General features: G+C 47.7%; 5 protein-coding genes across 5 annotated transcripts; 2 read left to right on the forward strand and 3 right to left on the reverse strand.

Moving 5' to 3' along the window:
- Positions 1–9,135: 9,135 nt before the first annotated feature.
- Positions 9,136–9,567, reverse strand: LOC134601344 (histone H2B-like). Its single transcript, XM_063445818.1, has one exon. The coding sequence runs from the start codon at positions 9,565–9,567 to the stop codon at positions 9,187–9,189; it is 381 nt and encodes a 126-aa protein (XP_063301888.1). The 3' UTR covers positions 9,136–9,186.
- A 276-nt stretch (positions 9,568–9,843) lies between these two features.
- LOC134601346 (histone H2A type 2-C) lies at positions 9,844–10,256 on the forward strand. The gene has a single exon (XM_063445819.1). The coding sequence runs from the start codon at positions 9,852–9,854 to the stop codon at positions 10,239–10,241; it is 390 nt and encodes a 129-aa protein (XP_063301889.1). The 5' UTR covers positions 9,844–9,851; the 3' UTR covers positions 10,242–10,256.
- Positions 10,257–11,253: 997 nt separating this feature from the next.
- LOC134601347 (histone H3) lies at positions 11,254–11,664 on the forward strand. Its single transcript, XM_063445820.1, has one exon. It carries the CDS (start codon positions 11,254–11,256, stop codon positions 11,662–11,664), a length of 411 nt encoding a protein of 136 aa, XP_063301890.1.
- A 700-nt stretch (positions 11,665–12,364) lies between these two features.
- LOC134601348 (histone H4) lies at positions 12,365–12,749 on the reverse strand. The gene has a single exon (XM_063445821.1). The coding sequence runs from the start codon at positions 12,735–12,737 to the stop codon at positions 12,426–12,428; it is 312 nt and encodes a 103-aa protein (XP_063301891.1). The 5' UTR covers positions 12,738–12,749; the 3' UTR covers positions 12,365–12,425.
- A 681-nt stretch (positions 12,750–13,430) lies between these two features.
- On the reverse strand, positions 13,431–14,186 carry LOC134601833 (histone H1B-like). Its single transcript, XM_063446334.1, has one exon. It carries the CDS (start codon positions 14,184–14,186, stop codon positions 13,431–13,433), a length of 756 nt encoding a protein of 251 aa, XP_063302404.1.
- Positions 14,187–17,337: the final 3,151 nt, after the last annotated feature.

Here is a 17,337-nt window from a genome sequence, read left to right on the forward strand (position 1 = left end):
ATCTCCCAGGACAAAGGCAAAACTCCATTATACATGTGGGGACACAAAACAGACTATCACTTTAAAATACATAAAGACACATTTTATACATAAAACACAGACATGTAACATATCCCCAGATAGCTCAGGTCTGAGTGCACATTATTAGGTGAATGGCACCCAGACCACCCAAATACAGTTTAATTGCCATGGAGCCAAAGTCTTTAATTATACGAACAGGCTCCATGGCAATGCTATCCAGGACCGGTGCTAGGATTTTTAGTTACACAGGCGAAGATGCATTTTATTTAAAATAAGGTTCATACAAACACAGAAATAATCATACAGAGACATACACACACAGACAGAGACATACATGCAAGCATATAGACATACATACAGAGGCATACCGTACATACATACATACATACATACATACAGAAACAAACATACAGAGACATCCAGGCATACAGACACATACATACATACAGGCATACAAAGACATACACGCATACAGAGACATACCGTCATACAGACACATACGTACAAAGACATACAGGCATACAGACACATACATTTGTACATACAGAGACATACAGGCATACGGACACATACATATGTACATACAGAGACATACACAATTACATACTTACATCAGTTAAATCTTGTCCCCGGGATGCATGCTGTCTGGTTCCTTGGAGTCCTGCCCTGCAGCCCAGCCCCATCACAGGGCGCCAGCCGCGCTGTGTGGTACACAGGGAGCAGGGATATGATGTCATCCATATCCTCGCCCCCTCCACACAGCCTGTGGCAGACACCAGGGTAGGTGCAGTGGCGTACACATGACCCATGGGGCCCCAGTGCGCAAATTGATCCGTGCCCCCCCCCCCTCGCTCTTACTCTGCGCGGGCCGGGGCCGCAACTCATGGTGGCGGGCACCTGGTCGCAGGGGTTGCAGGGCTATGACCCCTGCGACCGTGGTATGTACGCCAGTGCATGGAGATGCACACACAATTAAAGGACCACTACAGACACCCAGATCACATCAGCTCAATGAAGTGGTCTGGGTGTCAGGTCCCTCTAGTTTTAACCCTGCAGCTGAAAACATAGCAGTTTCAGAGAAACTGCTATGTTTCACCGAGGGTTAATCCAGCCTATAGTGGATGTCTCACTGACAGCCGCTAGAGGAGCTTCCGCTATTCTAAAACACTGAACGTCCATAGGAAAGCATTGAGTAATGCTTTCCTATGGGCGGTTTGAATGCGTGCGCTGCAAGAGCATTCAGAGCTGAGAGGCGGAGGGATCCCCAGTGCCAAGGGAGTCCGGTGCTAGAGAAAGGTAAGTGCTGAAGACACACACACTCTCACGAACAGATGCATACACACCAGCTAACAGACACACACATTTACTGACAGACACACTCAGCGACAGACATACATACACACTCACTTACAAAACATACACTCTCACTGACAAACACACACTCACAAATACACACACAAACACACTCAGTAAGAGACACACAGTAACACACTTACTGACACTCACTAGCAGACACACTCACTGACACACTAGCAGACACACTCACTGACACTCACTAGCAGACACACACTTACACTCATTAGCAGACACACACTGACACTCACTAGCAGACACACACTGACACTCACTAGCAGACACACTCACTGACACTAGCAGACACACTCACTGAAACTAGCGGACACACTCACTGACATTAGCAGACACACTCACTGACACTAGCAGACACACACACTGACACTAGCAGACACACACACTGACACTCACTAGCAGAAACTCATTGACACTCACTAGCAGACACACACACTGACACTCACTAGCAGACACACTCACTGACACTCACTAGCAGACACACTCACTGACACTCACTAGCAGACACACTCACTGACACACTAGCAGACACACACTGACACTCACTAGCAGACACACACTGACACTCACTAGCAGACACACACTGACACTCACTAGCACTCACTGACACTAGCATACACACTCACTGAAACTAGCAGACACACTCACTGACATTAGCAGACACACTCACTGACACTAGCAGACACACACACTGATACTAGCAGACACACTCACTGACACTCACTAGCAGACACTCACTGACACTCACTAGCAGACACACTCACTGACACTCACTAGCAGACACACACACTGACACTCACTCTGACACTCACTAGCAGACACTCATTGACACTCACTAGCAGACACACTCACTGACACTCACTAGCAGACACACTCACTGACACTCACTAGCAGACACACACACTGACACTCACTCTGACACTCACTAGCAGACACTCATTGACACTCACTGACACTCACTAGCAGACACACACACACACTGACACTCACTAGCAGACACACTCACTGACACTCACTAGCAGACACACGCATTGACACTCACTGACACTCACTAGCAGACACACACATTGACACTCACTGACACTCACTAGCAGACACAAACACACACACTAAAACTCACACTAACACATGTTTTTTTTTATTAATTTAATCCCCCAGTCTCCTTACCTTTTTGGAGTGCTGAAGGGATTCCCTGGGGTCCAGTGGTGCTGCTGGGCTCCTGGGCTCCTTGGCTGGCTCCCTCCCTGGCTGGCTGGCTCCCTGGCTGGCTCCCTGGCTGGCTGGCTGGCTCCCTGGCTGGCTGACTCCCAGGCTGGCTGGCTCCCGGGCTGGCGGGCGGACGCGAGGGAGCACTCTCCCATGTGTGCTTCCTCTTCAGCTCCCTCGCGCACCGTGTAGGGATGCCGGCGCCGTAAGATGACATCATCTTCCGGCTCCGTTATCAGTATGCGGCGCGCGAGGGAGCTGAAGAGGAAGCACACATGGGAGAGTGCTCCCTCGCGCGCCCGCAGAACCGGGCGCTCGGCCACGCTACAATAGGTCGTCGGTTGGAGGGGAGCGCAGTGCGCTTCCCTCCTTCCGGTCAGCCTGATTTTGCGCCCCCAGGGCCGGTGCGCCCTAAGGCGGCCGCCTGGGCCGCCTTATGGTAGCGCCGGCCCTGTTGCTATCTGGGTTAAAACATTCACATAAAACATAAAATACAGAATTTCCCTGCATTCACCAAATCCATACGAATTGGAACCAGGGGCTGGAGGTTCAGTGGCGCCTGCACGTAAAAGTGTCCGATTTTGGTGCATGAAAGCTGGGCAGAAAAGCGTTGACTGCCCGGGGAGCTCCAGAACACCGCCCCCTAGCGGCCGCTAAGTGTAACAGTGGCCGCCCAGTAACATTCAATTAAGCTGCGGTTAACCGCAGCTTCAGGGAGGTAAATTGGAGGCACACTCCAGCTTCTGGGTGGCCCATTAACAACGCCGGCCGGCTTCCCACGGCTCTGGGGAGGTTGGTAAACGGCTGTTTGTTTGGTAGATGGAATCTACCGAACTGCTGTGCAGAAAGGGAGAAATCAATCCTTCTGCACATCAAAATTAACCCTTTAGCTGACGGTCCATAATCTAAAGGCAGCAGGCGAGCAACCAGGCTTCTCCAGTTCACAGTGGCGAAGTTGGTTTCACCACACCTGTTACCTGCTTTAGCATAGCTTAAACCTGACACACTTGGTTACCTATATGTTAACAATTGCATATCTTGCTGCCCATACCAAATGTCTATGACGACCTAATCTGTCGAACGAGTCTTTGTTTATGCCTATAACTTACCTTGCACCTTCCTTCTTTGTCACTCCTCTGAATATTCCTACCTGACGTGTGCATCTTGTTAAATCTTGGTAAATCATTTAAACTAAACGAGAACCTAAGCTGTCAAAATATTGATCGCATTAATCTAAAAAAAGTGCCTTGACAAACGAATGCCACGACTTGTACTGCAAATGTCTATCAATTTTTCTTGATGTCGCTGTTGTGGCGCACCAAGGCTTTTTGTTACTTTTGTGCACAACAAAAATAAAGAATTTAAAAAAAAATAAAAATGTGTTAGTATGAGTGAGATGAGTGAGTGTGTGTCTGTCAGTGAGTGTGTATGTGTGTGTATGTCTGTTAGTGTGTGTGTGTGTGTTTGTATGTCTGTTAGTGTGTGTGTGTGTGTGTGTTAGCCTGTGAGTGTGTCTGTTAGTGTGTGTGTCTGACTGTGTGTGTGTCTGTTAGTGAGTGTGTGTGTCTGTTAGTGAGTGTGTGTGTGTGTGCTAGTTTGTGTCTGTTAGTGACTGTGTGTTTGTCTGTTTGTGAGTGTGTCTGTTAGTGTGTGTGTGTGTGTGTGTGTATATTTAGAATGCGGGGTGGAGGGAAGGGTTGGGTGTGGGTGGCGGGGGGGGGAGGAGGGGGGCGCCTGAGTTTTGTCCTGCCTAGGGCAGCACAAAACCAGGATACACCACTGCCTGGGAGTGAGAGCACTCTGTTCAAAGTTTTATCGGATCACGGTGGTTGCCCGATCCGATTAGGAGTTGCAGACAAGTTTTGTTGTAGCTCCCTGTCAAGTCACACCTCCCTGCATGTGACTTGCACAGCCTTCCATAAACACTTCCTGTAAAGAGAGCCCTATTTAGGCTTTCTTTATTGCAAGTTCCGTTTAATTAAGATTTTCGTATCCCCTGCTATGTTAATAGCTTGCTAGACCCTGTAAGAGCCTCCTGTATGTGATTAAAGTTCAATTTAGAGATTGAGATACAATTATTTAAGGTAAATTACATCTGTTTGAAAGTGAAAACAGTTTTTTTTTTTGTTTTTTTGTTCCTTTCATGCAGGCTCTGTCAATCATAGCCAGTGGAGGTATGGCTAGGGCTGCATAAACAGAAACAAAGTGATTTAACTCCTAGATGACAGAGAATTGAGCAGTGAGACTGCAGGGGAATGATCTATACACTAAAACTGCTTTATTTAGCTAAAGTAATTTAGGCGACTATAGTGTTCCTTTAAGGGCTAATCGTAAAGCCAGAGCAATCTACATACAATCTATTTATCTGATATAGAATTGCCACACATAGAATCTCAACCCATAAAAATAAATAAAAAACAATATAGCAAGAAATGGATTGTCTTCTAAATATTGCTAGTAAATGGAAATTTCACTGGGTAATCACTATAAATGTATGTCACAAGACCGTACTAGCTGGTAGGATAACGTAATCCAAAATAGCTATCCAGAATGTATGAGCCCAAACTTAGATACTTTGTTATATTCATAAACAGAATTGAAGATTCATTCCAGATACGATCTGCTGTGTAACTCACTAGCCTGTTCAACAGTTAGTATTGTCATAGCGCTTAAGGTTTGATTGTTTTCAGGAGCAGTCCTTACATTTATCACTTATTTGGCACATAGTCTATGGAAAGCCAGTTTTAACTATTGTAGTGTATATATATATATTTTATATTGCTACCCGACGATCTAGGAATATTAAGTAAGGGGTCTATTTGGGCAGGTTTCCATGAATGGAGCAGGTTTTCTAAAGACGGATTTCAGTTTAAGATCCATCTAGCAGGGGAAGGCAATTCAGACCTAGTGGTACATGACAATCTGAGCAATATGTGAGATTCACTAAACAGTGAATACCGAGAGCAGCAGAGATGATACTAGTGGGTTTATCACGAGGATTAGAGCTCTGACAGACAGTGTGGGTGGCTCTTATAAGAGCCTTTGGGTTTATAGTAAAGTAGAAGAATGCCATTACTTGGCGCTGGTGTACTTGGTGACAGCCTGGGTGCCCTCGGACACGGCGTGCTTTGCCAGCTCTCCGGGTAGCAACAGGCGCACGGCGGTCTGGATCTCCCGGGAAGTGATGGTGGAGCGCTTGTTGTAGTGAGCCAGGCGAGAGGCTTCTCCTGCGATGTGCTCAAAGATATCATTGACAAAGGAGTTCATGATCCCAGACACACACACACACACTGACACTCACTAGCAGACACACTCACTGACACTCACTAGCAGACACACGCATTGACACTCACTGACACTCACTAGCAGACACACACATTGACACTCACTGACACTCACTAGCAGACACAAACACACACACTAAAACTCACACTAACACATGTTTTTTTTTATTAATTTAATCCCCCAGTCTCCTTACCTTTTTGGAGTGCTGAAGGGATTCCCTGGGGTCCAGTGGTGCTGCTGGGCTCCTGGGCTCCTTGGCTGGCTCCCTCCCTGGCTGGCTGGCTCCCTGGCTGGCTCCCTGGCTGGCTGGCTGGCTCCCTGGCTGGCTGACTCCCAGGCTGGCTGGCTCCCGGGCTGGCGGGCGGACGCGAGGGAGCACTCTCCCATGTGTGCTTCCTCTTCAGCTCCCTCGCGCACCGTGTAGGGATGCCGGCGCCGTAAGATGACATCATCTTCCGGCTCCGTTATCAGTATGCGGCGCGCGAGGGAGCTGAAGAGGAAGCACACATGGGAGAGTGCTCCCTCGCGCGCCCGCAGAACCGGGCGCTCGGCCACGCTACAATAGGTCGTCGGTTGGAGGGGAGCGCAGTGCGCTTCCCTCCTTCCGGTCAGCCTGATTTTGCGCCCCCAGGGCCGGTGCGCCCTAAGGCGGCCGCCTGGGCCGCCTTATGGTAGCGCCGGCCCTGTTGCTATCTGGGTTAAAACATTCACATAAAACATAAAATACAGAATTTCCCTGCATTCACCAAATCCATACGAATTGGAACCAGGGGCTGGAGGTTCAGTGGCGCCTGCACGTAAAAGTGTCCGATTTTGGTGCATGAAAGCTGGGCAGAAAAGCGTTGACTGCCCGGGGAGCTCCAGAACACCGCCCCCTAGCGGCCGCTAAGTGTAACAGTGGCCGCCCAGTAACATTCAATTAAGCTGCGGTTAACCGCAGCTTCAGGGAGGTAAATTGGAGGCACACTCCAGCTTCTGGGTGGCCCATTAACAACGCCGGCCGGCTTCCCACGGCTCTGGGGAGGTTGGTAAACGGCTGTTTGTTTGGTAGATGGAATCTACCGAACTGCTGTGCAGAAAGGGAGAAATCAATCCTTCTGCACATCAAAATTAACCCTTTAGCTGACGGTCCATAATCTAAAGGCAGCAGGCGAGCAACCAGGCTTCTCCAGTTCACAGTGGCGAAGTTGGTTTCACCACACCTGTTACCTGCTTTAGCATAGCTTAAACCTGACACACTTGGTTACCTATATGTTAACAATTGCATATCTTGCTGCCCATACCAAATGTCTATGACGACCTAATCTGTCGAACGAGTCTTTGTTTATGCCTATAACTTACCTTGCACCTTCCTTCTTTGTCACTCCTCTGAATATTCCTACCTGACGTGTGCATCTTGTTAAATCTTGGTAAATCATTTAAACTAAACGAGAACCTAAGCTGTCAAAATATTGATCTCATTAATCTAAAAAAAGTGCCTTGACAAACGAATGCCACGACTTGTACTGCAAATGTCTATCAATTTTTCTTGATGTCGCTGTTGTGGCGCACCAAGGCTTTTTGTTACTTTTGTGCACAACAAAAATAAAGAATTTAAAAAAAAATAAAAATGTGTTAGTATGAGTGAGATGAGTGAGTGTGTGTCTGTCAGTGAGTGTGTATGTGTGTGTATGTCTGTTAGTGTGTGTGTGTGTGTTTGTATGTCTGTTAGTGTGTGTGTGTGTGTGTGTTAGCCTGTGAGTGTGTCTGTTAGTGTGTGTGTCTGACTGTGTGTGTGTCTGTTAGTGAGTGTGTGTGTCTGTTAGTGAGTGTGTGTGTGTGTGCTAGTTTGTGTCTGTTAGTGACTGTGTGTTTGTCTGTTTGTGAGTGTGTCTGTTAGTGTGTGTGTGTGTGTGTGTGTGTATATTTAGAATGCGGGGTGGAGGGAAGGGTTGGGTGTGGGTGGCGGGGGGGGGAGGAGGGGGGCGCCTGAGTTTTGTCCTGCCTAGGGCAGCACAAAACCAGGATACACCACTGCCTGGGAGTGAGAGCACTCTGTTCAAAGTTTTATCGGATCACGGTGGTTGCCCGATCCGATTAGGAGTTGCAGACAAGTTTTGTTGTAGCTCCCTGTCAAGTCACACCTCCCTGCATGTGACTTGCACAGCCTTCCATAAACACTTCCTGTAAAGAGAGCCCTATTTAGGCTTTCTTTATTGCAAGTTCCGTTTAATTAAGATTTTCGTATCCCCTGCTATGTTAATAGCTTGCTAGACCCTGTAAGAGCCTCCTGTATGTGATTAAAGTTCAATTTAGAGATTGAGATACAATTATTTAAGGTAAATTACATCTGTTTGAAAGTGAAAACAGTTTTTTTTTTTGTTTTTTTGTTCCTTTCATGCAGGCTCTGTCAATCATAGCCAGTGGAGGTATGGCTAGGGCTGCATAAACAGAAACAAAGTGATTTAACTCCTAGATGACAGAGAATTGAGCAGTGAGACTGCAGGGGAATGATCTATACACTAAAACTGCTTTATTTAGCTAAAGTAATTTAGGCGACTATAGTGTTCCTTTAAGGGCTAATCGTAAAGCCAGAGCAATCTACATACAATCTATTTATCTGATATAGAATTGCCACACATAGAATCTCAACCCATAAAAATAAATAAAAAACAATATAGCAAGAAATGGATTGTCTTCTAAATATTGCTAGTAAATGGAAATTTCACTGGGTAATCACTATAAATGTATGTCACAAGACCGTACTAGCTGGTAGGATAACGTAATCCAAAATAGCTATCCAGAATGTATGAGCCCAAACTTAGATACTTTGTTATATTCATAAACAGAATTGAAGATTCATTCCAGATACGATCTGCTGTGTAACTCACTAGCCTGTTCAACAGTTAGTATTGTCATAGCGCTTAAGGTTTGATTGTTTTCAGGAGCAGTCCTTACATTTATCACTTATTTGGCACATAGTCTATGGAAAGCCAGTTTTAACTATTGTAGTGTATATATATATATTTTATATTGCTACCCGACGATCTAGGAATATTAAGTAAGGGGTCTATTTGGGCAGGTTTCCATGAATGGAGCAGGTTTTCTAAAGACGGATTTCAGTTTAAGATCCATCTAGCAGGGGAAGGCAATTCAGACCTAGTGGTACATGACAATCTGAGCAATATGTGAGATTCACTAAACAGTGAATACCGAGAGCAGCAGAGATGATACTAGTGGGTTTATCACGAGGATTAGAGCTCTGACAGACAGTGTGGGTGGCTCTTATAAGAGCCTTTGGGTTTATAGTAAAGTAGAAGAATGCCATTACTTGGCGCTGGTGTACTTGGTGACAGCCTTGGTGCCCTCGGACACGGCGTGCTTTGCCAGCTCTCCGGGTAGCAGCAGGCGCACGGCGGTCTGGATCTCCCGGGAAGTGATGGTGGAGCGCTTGTTGTAGTGAGCCAGGCGAGAGGCTTCTCCTGCGATGCGCTCAAAGATATCATTGACAAAGGAGTTCATGATCCCCATACCCTTGGAGGAGATACCGGTGTCGGGGTGGACCTGTTTCAGCACCTTGTACACGTAGATGGCATAGCTCTCCTTCCTGGTCTTCCTACGCTTCTTGCCATCTTTCTTTTGAGTCTTGGTCACGGCTTTCTTAGAGCCTTTCTTGGCGGCTGGTGTGGACTTGGCTGGATCAGGCATGATCTACGCTGTTTGCTGGAAATACAATGACGGTCTGCGCGCTCCGGCGGCTCTATTTATAGGCAGGCCATGCAAATTAAGCCCTTCCACTTTCTGTGATGGGATTGGTCAACACAGACAGGTGACGAAACGATGTCATAGTTTCAGCAATTGATTGGTATCCTATACAGCGCGTGTCTAATTGGCTGCTTGCAAAGCCATCCAATCACAGAGCAGAGTGTGTCTATAAATAGCCCGTGTAAAGGGGGGTGAGGTTTTATTATCAGCGAAATTCTAGAACCAATATGTCAGGCCGTGGAAAGCAAGGAGGAAAGACCCGTGCAAAGGCGAAGACTCGCTCATCCCGCGCTGGTCTTCAGTTCCCAGTCGGCAGAGTCCACCGTCTGCTGAGGAAGGGGAATTATGCAGAGCGTGTTGGAGCCGGTGCCCCCGTTTATCTGGCTGCAGTGCTGGAGTACCTGACTGCTGAGATCCTGGAGCTGGCAGGGAATGCCGCCAGAGATAACAAGAAAACCCGCATCATTCCCCGCCATCTCCAGCTCGCTGTCCGTAACGACGAAGAGCTCAACAAACTGCTGGGAGGAGTGACTATCGCCCAGGGAGGTGTCTTGCCCAACATCCAGGCTGTGCTGCTGCCCAAGAAAACCGAAAGTCATAAATCAAAGAGCAAGTAAAGCGGACAGCTGCTCCACCGGTCTAGACTAAAAACACAAAGGCTCTTCTAAGAGCCGCCCACAGTCTCCACAAAGAGCGCAACCATCTTCCTGTATCTACTCTCTCTCACACACACACACACACACACACACACACACACACACACACACCATGAACGTGTAACAAGTCAAATAGGAAGCGTTCTCGTCCTGCACTCAGTCCCATTCTGTATACAACATTTCAACTCTAGAACGCGAGCTAGAATCAATGTATACCCATGATACGTGCAGCAGCATCGAGTTAAACATTGGGTCAAGTGTATATAGTGTGCCTGAGCCTCTATTGCTAAGGGGGGAGGGGGGGGGGAGAATCTCGCTTACTTACGGTTGTCCCCCTCCCTGTCTGAACATGCTGCGTGAAACTTTGGATAAGATTCAGCTCTACAGATCCGATCTCTGGCTGCTGGATGCGTTAGCTCTGCCTCAACAGCATGGACTCACGGCCGCACAAGGGGATTATTGTTTCAATGAGTGGCTGCCTGGTAACATTCCCTGCTCTGTCTCATGTAGCTCGGTTATAAGGCGGCTGGGCGTACTGTGAGTCCTTTATCAGACGTGATCACACTAAGAATCCCATGTAAAGAAGCGGGCTCTCTGCATGTGTTAGAGGTGTATGTCCCATCTCCCCTCGGTAAAGCCTACACACTAGTTAATAATTCTATTGGGAGTAATACGGCCATTACTGCCCACTGCCAATCCTATCAACTAGTAGCGTCTATAATAAATGCTGTCAGGACAGGAGGACTCACTGAAGGACTAGATCCCTTCTTTGAAGCAGATGATTTGAGCGGGTATTTTGAATGAGGGGGAGGGGATAAGCAGTTGATTTGAGCGGGTATTTTAAAATGAGTAACTATTTGTGTTCAGCCAATCAGAATACTCCACCCACCTGATGAACCAATGGAAACGCCGTGCCTGGCTATAAAAGCTCGGTCTTGTAAGCGCAGACTTCATTCGCGCTCGTTTTGTTACGATGGCCAGAACTAAGCAGACCGCCCGTAAATCCACCGGAGGCAAGGCTCCCCGCAAGCAGCTAGCCACCAAAGCTGCCAGGAAGAGCGCTCCAGCTACCGGGGGAGTGAAGAAGCCTCACCGTTACCGGCCGGGAACTGTGGCTCTCCGGGAAATCCGCCGTTATCAGAAATCCACCGAGCTGCTCATCCGCAAGCTGCCTTTCCAGCGCCTTGTCCGTGAGATCGCTCAGGATTTCAAGACTGATCTGCGCTTCCAGAGCTCTGCCGTCATGGCTCTGCAAGAGGCTAGCGAGGCTTACCTGGTGGGTCTCTTTGAGGATACAAACTTGTGTGCCATCCACGCCAAGAGGGTCACCATCATGCCCAAAGACATCCAGCTGGCCCGTAGGATCCGAGGAGAGAGAGCTTAAACTCTTGACTTGTTCACACAAACACCACAAAGGCTCTTTTAAGAGCCCCCAAATCTGCACTGGAATGAGTTTAAACACTTTTATATGCACGGTCTTTGTATCCTCTGCACATCACTAAATATCTAGACGTATTCAGTTTTTCTTTTCTAATTTATAAACAATTCCCCCCGGGTAGCTATAGTAGCTGCTTGGCTATTTTACCTTCACAGATTTTCAGTGAATAAACTCATCTAGTAGACAGTAGAAGCGAATTACTCTATTTACAAGCGATCATGTGAATTGGCAGCAGGTAAAGGAGTACTTTATATTTGCTACGGCTTGCTTAGAGGAAAAGAATACATGTGTATTTATATACAGCTAGTCATAATGTTTCTAATGAAATGGCTTTAAACTGCAAGCATGTTATAAAATGTAAGCAACAGTAACTATATTCAATACTTCTAAAATCTTGGTAGTCTGTCTAATCTAAATGCACTGCACTAGATCGCAATGTTGAGTGATATAGCGCTACAATTACTAGAAATCGAGTGCTAACTGTGCAGACAAATCGATGTGTAACTAGAGAATGACACGATCTCAATAACCATTGACTCTACATAGGAGAATGTTATAAACTCAGAACTCGATGTGTTTGAGCAGTAGAAGGCAGTTTGTCAGATATAGGGTTGAAGTGATTAGATTGACTCTTTCAGTGAAAAGGTGGGTGGCCCTAAAAAGGGCCTTTGGGTTAGTGGGGTATGCGGTAAGGCCGAGTCAGGGTTTTAACCTCCGAAGCCATAGAGAGTGCGGCCCTGGCGTTTAAGGGCATAGACTACGTCCATGGCGGTCACAGTCTTCCTCTTGGCATGCTCGGTGTAGGTGACGGCGTCCCGGATAACATTCTCCAGGAAGACCTTCAGCACCCCGCGAGTCTCTTCGTAGATGAGGCCGGAGATACGCTTCACTCCTCCTCTGCGAGCCAGGCGGCGGATTGCAGGCTTGGTAATGCCCTGGATGTTGTCACGCAGGACCTTTCTGTGCCGCTTAGCGCCGCCTTTCCCGAGACCCTTTCCGCCTTTACCTCTGCCAGACATGGTTCTGTTTTACTATCTGCCGCAATGATACGGGATACACTGCAACGCTCTCCTTATATACACCACGGGTGGACCGAATGGAGAACTGCAGCACATGGGGCGGAGTTAAGTCCCGCCCTCATTCACATTTTTTTTTTTTCCCCCTCTTTCCTGAAATGGTTCTGTCTCTTGAACATAAAGTTGTGTAAACACGAAGGATGAAACAAGATCGTGATTTTTTTTTTTAAATCATGTATTTAGTGTTGCTTTGAAAGTCGGCTTATTCACAGCACACGGTATCACTTATTTCCTACGGTTTGATCATCTAAATAAGCGCCCGGTTCCCAAGTGAGAGAGGGCGATGGCAGTCCCTTTATTATCACCATGTAAATATTCAGCTCGACAACAGCCTTAATTAGTCTCTGCTTTATCATCTTACTGAACAGGAAATAAAGCCAGTATGGCTACTTTGGATGGTGATATTCTATAGATTATATGCGTTTCTCACTCAATTCTGACTAAAGTTGGCCTTTTGCAGTTTAATGAATCTCCCACAATATCTTGGCAAGGAGGGAATTTCAACTTCCCACAAAAAAATAATAAAAACATTTTATAAAGAGTAGCACTGACAAGGTACTTTCTATTTACATCCCAACGAGGTATTTTCTAGCACTAGATCCTGCTTTACGAATGAGAAATGGTGTGTGTGACATTCTATAAAATAAACACGTGCCTATCACAAATATAGCTCTTAAAGGACAAGGTGGTGGCTCTTAGAAGAGCCGTTTGGACTTTTAAATATAAATTAAAACAAGATACGAGCAGGGCTTCTTTTTTCTTGGGAGCTGCCTTTTTAGCCTTTGCTGGACTCTTAGCGGCTTTGGGCTTGGCTGCCTTTTTAGCCGGGCTCTTTGTTGCTTTTTTAGCCGGACTCTTCACTGCCTTCTTGGGCTTGGCGGCTTTGACTTTCTTGGGGCTCTTGGTGACTTTTTTAGCGGAGGCTGCCGGCTTCTTGGCCTTCTTCGGGCTCTTCGCGGCTACCTTCTTCACTTTAGCCGGAGACTTGGAGGCTTTCTTTGGGGCGGGCTTCTTGACTTTAGCCGGTGCCTTCTTGGGCTTTGCAGCCTTGTCTTTGCTCTCCGCCTGCTTCTTGTTGAGCTTGAAGGAGCCGGAGGCTCCGCTACCTTTGACCTGGACGAGAGTCTCTTTAGTCACCAAGCCCTTGAGAGCCAGCTTGAGGCGGCTGTTATTCTTCTCCACATCGTAACCAGCGGCGGTCAAAGCCTTCTTCAGGGCTGCCAGGGACACCCCGCTGCGCTCTTTAGAGGCGGACACAGCTTTAACAAGGAGCTCGGACACGTTGGGACCGGACGGCTTGGCAGCTTTCTTGGCGCTGGATGCCTTCTTCGGCTGCTTCTTCTTAGAATCGATTTCAACCGCAGGAGCGGCAGCAGGAGCAGTTTCAGCCATGATCACTATTCACTATACCGATCAGTCAATAATTCCGTTCACAGCCGGCTCTCATTTATAGATCTCAAGCTGGCATCCTATAGGCTGATCTAAGCGCGCTCTGATTGGATACAGTCTTATGACACACCCTTCACTTTCCCTTCTCCTGCTTTTCACACACTGCTCTCACTCTGTGTTTCCGAGTGGATACAACTAATAGATTTTACTGAAATAAGAGAACGGATGTCGATGTCATCCATCGTGAAATGTACTAAACTATCTTATCTAGAGTTTATTAGCAGTCTCATGGCTCCCGAGGGCTGTCACAATGTAGTAGAGCTGGGGAAAGCAGACACAACTCGTTTGTGATCAGCTTGATGTTCTCCAGAAACATTATTTCCAGAACTATTTAAATGATATATTTGAAGGCTTTCTTTCTCACTCTTATTCAGGGAAGGGAAGGGACCTGTGTTATCAAGGTGTGTTGTAGCTCATGTCATAAAGAAACAGAGAAGAGGGATGTTGCACCTCGTTTGTTCAGACAGTAAACTCAGGCAGTATGTAGTAAGATCATAGCATATAGTTGATATTTAATTTGCATAATCTTTATTCTATCTATTTATTCATTATCCTCTGAGTCTAACAGCAACTAAAACCAGTTATATATACTCTGGAAGGAAACTCTGCTCTGTGAATTTGCGTCCCTTGGTCATCTTGAGGTAGTGTGATGACCCCCTTGCCGACCTGCCAGTAGAGCGCTTTTTGGAGGGAAGGTTCAGACTTATTGGAGCAATTGCTTCCTGAGAGCCAGGGGGAGCTCCCTTCCATTTGACTGCAGGAACTCCCACTCTTTGATTGGCCCAAGACACAATTATGCTGGAACTATTTTGGGCTTGGCCCTCGTGTGCGGCCAGTCAAAATGTAACCCGGTGGCGATTCAACATTTTTTCATGGATCCTGGCACTATTTTACCAATTCGGATGAGAGCTATCCAGGGTTGTATGATATGTGGGGTGCCTGTGTGGTTTTATTGTATTATGGGGGTGTTTTTGTCTTAAGTACTTTGTATTTGGGAGATAATCAGTTTAGCGGTCAGGTGCTTGGATGGGCACTGTATGCACATGTGACGAAACCAATCTCGCCACATTGTATTGGAGGAGCCTGGTTGCCCGTGTTCTATCAAAAAACCCTACCCCGTGAAAATTCCCTACCCTCGTCACTTCCGGTGACGCAGCCGCACCGGAAGTGACCCTCATCCAATGGAGGAGGAGGGTGTGCGCCGCCGCGCAAGCGCACACCAAATAGGTAGGGATTTTTCACGGGGTAGGGGAAATGAATGCAACAGTGCGCACGCGCGACAAAGTACTCCCGTCGGAGGTACAGCGCGCGTGCGCACAAGTTGCAAGGGAGCGCTTCACAAACCGCGCATGCGCAGTATAGGGGTAGGGAAATTTGATGGCTATTAGCCCTGTGAAATCTCCCTACCCCTATACTGCGCATGCGCGGACTCATCATCAGATTAAAGCCTCTCCCTGCTCCCAACACTCTCAGCCATCCAAGATTGAGGGTGAATTATGGTGGGACGGTGGGTGTTTATGTGCATTATATTGGGGGGTCTGTGCAGACCCCCAATTCTGCACAGACCCCCCAATTCTGCGCAGACCCCCCCAATATAATGCACATAAACACCCACCGTCCCACCATAATTCACCCTCAATCTTGGATGGCTGAGAGTGTTGGGAGCAGGGAGAGGCTTTAATCCGACGATCAGAGTTCGCGCATGCGCAGTATAGGGGTAGGGAGATCTCACAGGGCTAATAGCCATCAAAATTCCCTACCCCTATACTGCGCACGCGCGAACTCTGATCGTCGGATTAAAGCCTCTCTCCCTTGCCACTAGTGCGCACGCGCACTGTACCTCCGACGGGAGTACTTTGCCGCGCGTGCGCACTGTGGCGTTAATTTCCCCTACCCCGTGAAAAATCCCTACCTAGCCTAGTTGTTGTGCGCCTGCGCGGCGGCGCACACCCTCCTCCTCCATTGGATGAGGGTCACTTCCGGTGCGGCCGCGTCACCGGAAGTGACGAGGGTAGGGAATTTTCACGGGGTAGGGTTTTTTGATAGAACACCCGCCTGCTGCCTTTGGATTATGGACCGGCAGCTAAAGGGTTAATTTTACTGTGCAGAAGGATTTATTTCTCCCTTTCTGCACAGCAGTTCGGTAGATTTCATATACCGAACAAACAGCCGTTCACCAACCTTCCCAGAGCCGTGGGAAGCCGGCCGGCGTTGTTAATTGGCCACCCAGGAGCTGGAGTGTGCCTCCTATTTACCTCCCTGAAGCTGCGGTTAACCGCAGCTTAATTGCTTGTTAACTTTGTGCCTGCTGTTACACTTTGCGGCCGCTAGGTGGCGGTGTTCTGGATCTCCCCGGGCAGCCAGCGATTTTCTGCCCGGCTTTCATGCACCAAAATCGGACACTTTTACGTGCAGGCACCGCTGAACCTCCAGCCCCTGGTTCTAATTCGTATGGATTTGGTGAATACAGGGAAATTCGGTGTTTTATGTTTTATGTGAATCCTTTAACCCAGATAGCAATGCCATGGAGCCTGTTCGTATAATTAAAGACTTTAGCTCCATGGCACTTAAACTGTATTTGGGTGGTCTGGGTGCCATTCACCTAATAATGTGCACCCAGACCTGAGCTATCTGGGGAGTTTGATGCATTCACCTATATCCAATTTGTGAGGTTTGGTGATTTTACAGTAGCTGTGCCTGTCTCTCAGAAAGGGGCATATCGCCTAAACAGATTTTAACCCCTTGTCTGCTGAAACGGTCCGTTACAATTGGTGGCAAGCGGCGAGATCGTTTCTACAGCCAGAAGGACAGCTACAGGAGACACCATTGCTCTGGATTTTACAATTTGAGGGCAACGCATGTCTCAGTACAGCGACCCTGACAGCACCAGCATGGAACCAGCAGTGTAGTTCGATGAGGCTGACATGGATGACCGAGATGCAGTATGCAAAGGCATCTGGTACCAGGCACTGGGTATTGTGGAATACCAGCAGGACGGGAGATTCCCCAAGGAAGAGCAGCGGTTGCAGAAGCAAGTAGCCCTGCGGATGCCCTTCCTGGGAGAGCAGCCCCTGGAGGAATGGGTGAGAGAATT

This window comes from Pelobates fuscus, chromosome 3, assembly GCF_036172605.1.
Source record: "Pelobates fuscus isolate aPelFus1 chromosome 3, aPelFus1.pri, whole genome shotgun sequence".
In the NCBI taxonomy this organism is placed as follows: Eukaryota; Metazoa; Chordata; class Amphibia; order Anura; family Pelobatidae; genus Pelobates; species Pelobates fuscus.